This window comes from Oncorhynchus keta, unplaced genomic scaffold (genome assembly GCF_023373465.1).
Source record: "Oncorhynchus keta strain PuntledgeMale-10-30-2019 unplaced genomic scaffold, Oket_V2 Un_contig_133_pilon_pilon, whole genome shotgun sequence".
NCBI lineage: Eukaryota > Metazoa > Chordata > Actinopteri > Salmoniformes > Salmonidae > Oncorhynchus > Oncorhynchus keta.
Genome location: NW_026278206.1, coordinates 82,501 through 89,008, shown reverse-complemented (window position 1 = coordinate 89,008; position 6,508 = coordinate 82,501). Strand labels below are relative to the sequence as shown.

Genomic DNA, 6,508 nt, shown 5'->3' with positions numbered 1-6,508 from the left:
CTCCTCTCACCTCCCCTCTCCCTCTCTCTCCCTCTCACCTCCCCTCTCCCTTTCACCTCCCTCCCCTCTCCCTCTCACCTCCCTTCCCTCTCTCTCTCGCTCTCTCTCGCTCTCTCTCCCTCCTCTCCTTCCCTCTCCTCCTCACCTCCTTCCTCTCTCTCTCCTCACCTCTCTCCCTCTCTCCCCCTCACCTCCCTCTCTCTCTCTCCTCTTCCTCCCTCTCTCTCTCTCCCTCCCTTCCTCTCTCTCTCTCCCTCACCTCCCCTCTCTCTCTCTCCCTCACCTCCCCTCTCTCTCTCCTCACCTCCCTCTCTCTCTCCCCTCACCTCCCTCTCTCTCTCCCTCCCTCCCCTCCCTCTCTCTCCCTCACCTCCCCTCTCTCTCTCCCTCATCTCTCTCATCCCCTCTCCCTTTTCCCTCCTCTCTCTCCTCCTCTCTCCCTCCTCTCTCTCTCTCTCTCTCTCTCTCTCTCTCTCTCTCTCTCTCTCTCTTTCCTTCTCTCCTCTCCTCTCATCTACTCTCATCCCCTCCCTCCCTTCCTCCTCTGTCTCTCTCTGTACCCCACAGGGCGCTGGTACCTGCGTGAGGGCTGGCTGCGTACCGTCCCCCCTAAAGGAGCAGAGGTCAAACCCAAGATGTTCTTCCTGTTTAGTGATGTCCTTCTCCAAGCCAAGCCCTGCCACCCTCTCCATCCCACCAACGGAGATAAGTTTGCTGGCCAGAGAGTCTACCCACTGAAGGACTGTACTGTGGACAAGGTGTTTGGGCACACCCAGAGCCAGGGCGGCCTTCTCAGTGTGAGTGACATATGTTTAGTGATTTGCTGGTGTAGATATCAGTCTTTACCCCCCCCTGCTGTCTGTGATGATGGATTAGAGCACTGTGTCAAACCTCCCAATAAAATACTCTCTCCCTCCATACTGCTCTTTTCTCTCTCCCTCCATACTGCTCTGTCTCTTTCTCTCTCTCCTCCATCCCTCTCTTTCTCTCCCTCCATCCTCTCTTTCTCTCTCCCTCCATCCTGCTCTGTCTCTTTCTCTCCTCCATCCCTCTCTTTCTCTCTCTCCCTCCATCCTCTCTTTCTCTCTCTCCTCCATCCTCTTTTCTCTCTCTCCTCCATCCCTCTCTTTCTCTCTCTCCCTCCATCCCTCTCTTTCTCTCTCTCCCTCTAACAGGGTTAACTGGTCCATCCCTCTCTTTCTCTGGTCTCCTCCATCCCTCTCTTTCTCTCTCTCCCTCCATCCTGGGTTCTCTCTCTCCCTCCATCCATCTTAACTGGTCTCCTCCATCCCTCTTAACTCCTCTCTCCCTCCATCCCTCTTTCTCTCTCTCCTCCATCCCTCTCTTTCTCTCCTCCTCCATTTAAATTGTCAGCTCGGGGGGTTTCCTTAAATAATGACCCTGTAGTCCAACTAATGACTAGGGTGATGTCTGTTTAAGTCAAATAATGACTGGTGTGGGTTGGTGTCTGTCCATCCTCTGTATCTCTGAATGACCAGAGAACCGAGGTGATGTCTGTTCCCTGTATAGTGCAGTACTAATGACCAGAGGAACAGTGGGTTAACTGGTCTAGGAACAGTGGGTTAACTGGTCTAGGAACAGTGGGTTAACTGGTCTAGGAACAGGGGGTTAACTGGTCTAGGAACAGGGGGTTAACCTGTTGATCCTACCCCCTATTTTTCAGAACATTCTGAAAAACCGCGGGTGATTTCAGCGCCCTGTTACTAGTGCAGTACTATATTACAGCATTTGATTAGTATGTGTGGATAGAAAACACTGTACGTTTATAAAACTGGTTAAATCATGGCTGTGACTATAACAGAGGGTGGTGTTTCATCGAAAAGTGCAGGAAAATCTGATCACTGAAAATGGAAAAATATATCCATCCGCCACTTCAACCCATTGTTATAGGCGAACGACATTAAATGGGGCTGAGGTTGCAATACCTACAGCTTCCAGTACGATGTCAAGAACAGTCTGGTGTTTGCTGTCTTTGTTTCTTGGTCAAATGACCAGAGAACCGAGGCTGATTCTTCAGTTCCCTGTATAGTTTGCAGTTGAGATTTACCCAGACATTATTTCCAGACTGTTCCCTATAGAATATACTTCGTCTCGTGATTAATTTGATCGTGCAGATTAACGTTTACTAATACCTAAAGTTGCATTACAAAAGTATTTGACCAGGTGTTTTGTGGGTGGTATCGTTCTCTTTAATTTTAAAAATTACTTAATTATAAGAGAACCGATTTTTTGTCTTTTCACAGTCTTCATCGATCGATATCTAATGACCAGAGGACCGAGGGTGATGTCTGACCCAATGTGATTAGTGACATCTAAGTGCCAACAAAGAAGATGGTCAAAGGTAATGAAGTTTTTATATTTTATTTGTGCGGTTTGTGTAGCGCCGACTATGCTAATTATTTTGTTTACTGTTCCCTGTATAGTCTTTTGCAGTACTACATGATCACATAACCGAGCTTCTCATGTTCCCGAAAAGCATTTTAAAAATCTGACTTGTTGCCTGAGATTCACAACGAGTGTGAGCTTTAATTCAATACCCTGCATGTATTTTAATGAACGTTTGAGTTTTGACTGTACTGTTAGCATTTAGCGTAGCGCATTTGCATTTCAGAGCTCTAGATGGGACGCCTGTTGCCAGGTAGGACCAAGAGGTTAACTGGTCTAGGAACAGGGGTTAACTGGTCTAGGAACAGTGGGTTAATGGTCTAGGAACAGTGGGTTAACTGGTCTAGGAACAGTGGGTCAACTGGTCTAGGAACAGGGGTTAACTGGTCTAGGAACAGTGGGTTAACTGCCTGTTCAGGGCAGAACGACAGATTTGTACCTTGTCAGCTCGGGGTTTGAACTTGCAACCTTCCGGTTACTAGTCCAACGCTCTAGGCTACCCTGCCCAGAACCGAGGGTGGTGTCTGTTCCCTGTATAGTGCAGTACTAATGACCAGAGAACCGAGGGTGGTCTGTCCTGTATAGTGCAGTACTAATGACCAGAGAACCGAGGGTGATGTCTGTTCCCTGTATAGTGCAGTACTAATGACCAGAGAACCGAGGGTGATGTCTGTTCCGTATATAGTGCAGTACTAATGACCAGAGAACCGAGGGTGATGTCTGTTCCCTGTATAGTGCAGTACTAATGACCAGAGAACCGAGGGTGATGTCTGTTCCCTGTATAGTGCAGTACTAATGACCAGAGAACCGAGGGTGGTGTCTGTTCCCTGTATAGTGCAGTACTAATGACCAGAGAACCGAGGGTGATGTCTGTTCCGTATATAGTGCAGTACTAATGACCAGAGAACCGAGGGTGATGTCTGTTCCCTGTATAGTGCAGTACTAATGACCAGAGAACCGAGGGTGATGTCTGTTCCCTGTATAGTGCAGTACTAATGACCAGAGAACCGAGGGTGATGTCTGTTCCCTGTATAGTGCAGTACTAATGACCAGAGAACCGAGGGTGGTGTCTGTTCCCTGTATAGTGCAGTACTAATGACCAGAGAACATAGAATAGAGATTCCTCTCCTGGTACGTCTGTCTCATCAGTCTGACTGAAACGTCTCTCCACCATCTGATGTAATGGTGGGCTGCTTGTCTCTGGTGAGAAACAGATGGGACAGGACGGTGGGAGAAGTTCTCTCTCTCTCGTTCTCTCTCTCTCGTTCTCTCACTCTCGTTCTCTCTCACTCTCGTTCTCTCTCACTCTCGTTCTCTCTCACTCTCGTTCTCTCTCACTCTCGTTCTCTCTCACTCTCGTTCTCTCTCACTCTCGTTCTCTCTCACTCTCGTTCTCTCTCACTCTCGTTCTCTCTCTCTCGTTCTCTCTCACTCTCTCTCTCTCTCGTTCTCTCTCTCTTCTCTCTCTCTCTTCTCTCTCTCTCGTTCTCTCTCTCTCTCGTTCTCTCTCTCTCGTTCTCTCTCTCTCGTTCTCTCTCACTCTCGTTCTCTCACTCTCGTTCTCTCACTCTCGTTCTCTCACTCTCGTTCTCTCACTCTCTCTCTCACTCTCGTTCTCTCTCTCGTTCTCTCACTCTCGTTCTCTCACTCTCGTTCTCTCACTCTCGTTCTCTCACTCTCGTTCTCTCACTCTCGTTCTCTCACTCTCGTTCTCTCACTCTCGTTCTCTCACTCTCGTTCTCTCTATCTCGTTCTCTCTCGTTCTCTCGTTCTCTCTCTCTCTCTCGTTCTCTCTCTCTCTCGTTCTCTCTCTCTCTCTCTCTCTCTCTCTCTCGTTCTCTCTCGTTCTCTCTCGTTCTCTCTCTCTCTCTCGTTCTCTCTTCTCTCTCGTTCTCTCGTTCTCTCTCGTTCTCTCTCACTCTCGTTCTCTCACTCTCGTTCTCTCACTCTCGTTCTCTCACTCTCGTTCTCTCACTCTCGTTCTCTCACTCTCGTTCTCTCACTCTCGTTCTCTCACTCTCTCGTTCTCTCTCTCTCGTTCTCTCTCTCTCTCGTTCTCTCTCTCTCTCTTTCTCTCTCTCTCTCTCGTTCTCTCTCTCTCTCTCGTTCTCTCTCTCTCTCTCGTTCTCTCTCTCTCTCTCTCGTTCTCTCTCTCTCTCTCTCGTTCTCTCTCTCGTTCTCTCTCGTTCTCTCTCGTTCTCTCTCGTTCTCTCTCTCTCTCATTCTCTCTCTCTCTCTGATTAGATCCGTCACTTCCTCAGGACGGATCTCTTCTTCTCCTCCGTCCCCAGTAAATACATCTTCCTCAAGTCGTTTCCTGTCTCTCCTCCAGGCCTCTCGTACGTCGGCTGACTCCTCTGCCGGGCCCACTAACCACTCAGCATTATCTAACGCCACAAATGGCATTTCATTAGCTTGTTATCCCCGCGGAGGCCTGAACACTGTACGCTCAATAGCATTATGGGTAATTTCTCATAAAGACACATTATTGATCCTGGGCTTGGCCCGGGCCCTTACTCTACGCCTTGGTCCCAAACAGCACCCTATTCCCTATGTAGTGCACTACTTTGGGACCAGGACCCATAGGGGTAGTGCACTACTTTTGACCAGGATCTATTGGGGTAGTGCACTACTTTTGACCAGGATCTATAGGGGTAGTGCACTACTTTAGACCAGGGCCCATAGGGGTAGTGCACTACTTTTGACCAGGATCTATAGGGGTAGTGCACTACTTTGGACCAGGATCCACGCCACGAAGAATTAAACACAGACTCAATTAGACAGCGCTAAATACCACGGCAATCTCTATATGCAGAGGTTGGAGGGGAGGGCAGAGCAGAGTGGAGGGAGGAGGAGGGAGCAGAGTGGAGGGGGGGAGCTTTATGGGGTTTACTTTTTACTTTTTTCTCATCCTTGTTTGGGAACACTGCTCACTCTCTCCTTCCTCTCCCTCTCCTTCCCCTGTAACTATCCCCTCACTCTCTCCCTTCCTCTCCTTCCCCCTTCCCCTGTCCAACTATCCCCTCACTCTCTCCTTCCTCTCCTTCCCCCCTGTCCAACTATCCCTCACTCACTCTCTCCTTCCTCCCCTCCTTCCCCCTCTCCCAGTCCAACTATCCCCTCACTCTCTCCCTTCCTCTCCTTCCCCTCCTTCCCCCTGTCAACTATCCCCTCACTCTCTCCTTCCTCTCCTTCCCCTGTCCAACTATCCCCTCACTCTCTCCTTCCTCTCCTTCCCCCCGTCTAACTATCCCTCTCTCTCCCTTCCTCTCCTTCCCCCCGTCCAACTATCCCCTCACTCTCTCCCTTCCTCTCCTTCCCCCTGTCTAACTATCCCCTCACTCTCTCCTTCCTCTCCCAGTCTCCCTCTCCTTCCCCCTGTCTAACTATCCCCTCACTCTCTCCATTCCTCTCCTTCCCCCTGTCTAACTATCCCCTCACTCTCTCCCTTCCTCTCCTTCCCCCTGTCTAACTATCCCCTCACTCTCTCCCTTCCTCTCCCAGTCTGCCTCTCCTTCCCCCTGTCTAACTATCCCCTCACTCTCTCCCTTCCTCTCCCAGTCTGCCTCTCCTTCCCCCTGTCTAACTATCCCCTCACTCTCTCCCTTCCTCTCCTTCCCCCTGTCTAACTATCCCCTCACTCTCTCCCTTCCTCTCCTTCCCCCCTGTCTAACTATCCCCTCACTCTCTCCCTTCCTCTCCTTCCCCCCGTCCAACTATCCCCTCACTCTCTCCCTTCCTCTCCTTCCCCTCGTCCAACTATCCCCTCACTCTCTCTCCTTCCTCTCTATCCCCTCAGTCTCCCTCTCCTTCCCCCCCCTGTCTAACTATCCCCTCACTCTCTCCCCTTCCTCTCCTTCCCCCTGTCTAACTATCCCCTCACTCTCTCACTTCCCTTCCTCTCCCCCCCTGTCTTCCCCCCCCCTGTCTAACTATCCCCTCACTCTCTCTCTCCTTCCTCTCCTTCCCCCTGTCTAACTATCCCTCACTCTCTCCTTCCTCTCCCAGTCTCCCTCTCCCTTCCTCTCCCAGTCTCCCTCTCCTTCCCCCTGTCTAACTATCCCCTCACTCTCTCCCTTCCTCTCCTTCTCCCTGTCTAACT

At 50.4% G+C, this 6,508-nt stretch overlaps 1 protein-coding gene across 1 annotated transcript in view; it reads left to right on the top strand.

Moving 5' to 3' along the window:
* The first annotated feature begins 559 nt into the window (after window positions 1–559).
* The window catches only part of LOC127918149 (rho guanine nucleotide exchange factor 39-like), a 22,087-nt gene continuing 16,138 nt past the window's right edge, over window positions 560–6,508 (top strand). Inside the window, exon 1 of the mRNA XM_052501391.1 lies at window positions 560–797. Coding sequence (XP_052357351.1) covers window positions 636–797 — 162 coding nt within the window. The 5' untranslated portion in view covers window positions 560–635. The remainder of the gene's footprint in view (window positions 798–6,508) is intronic.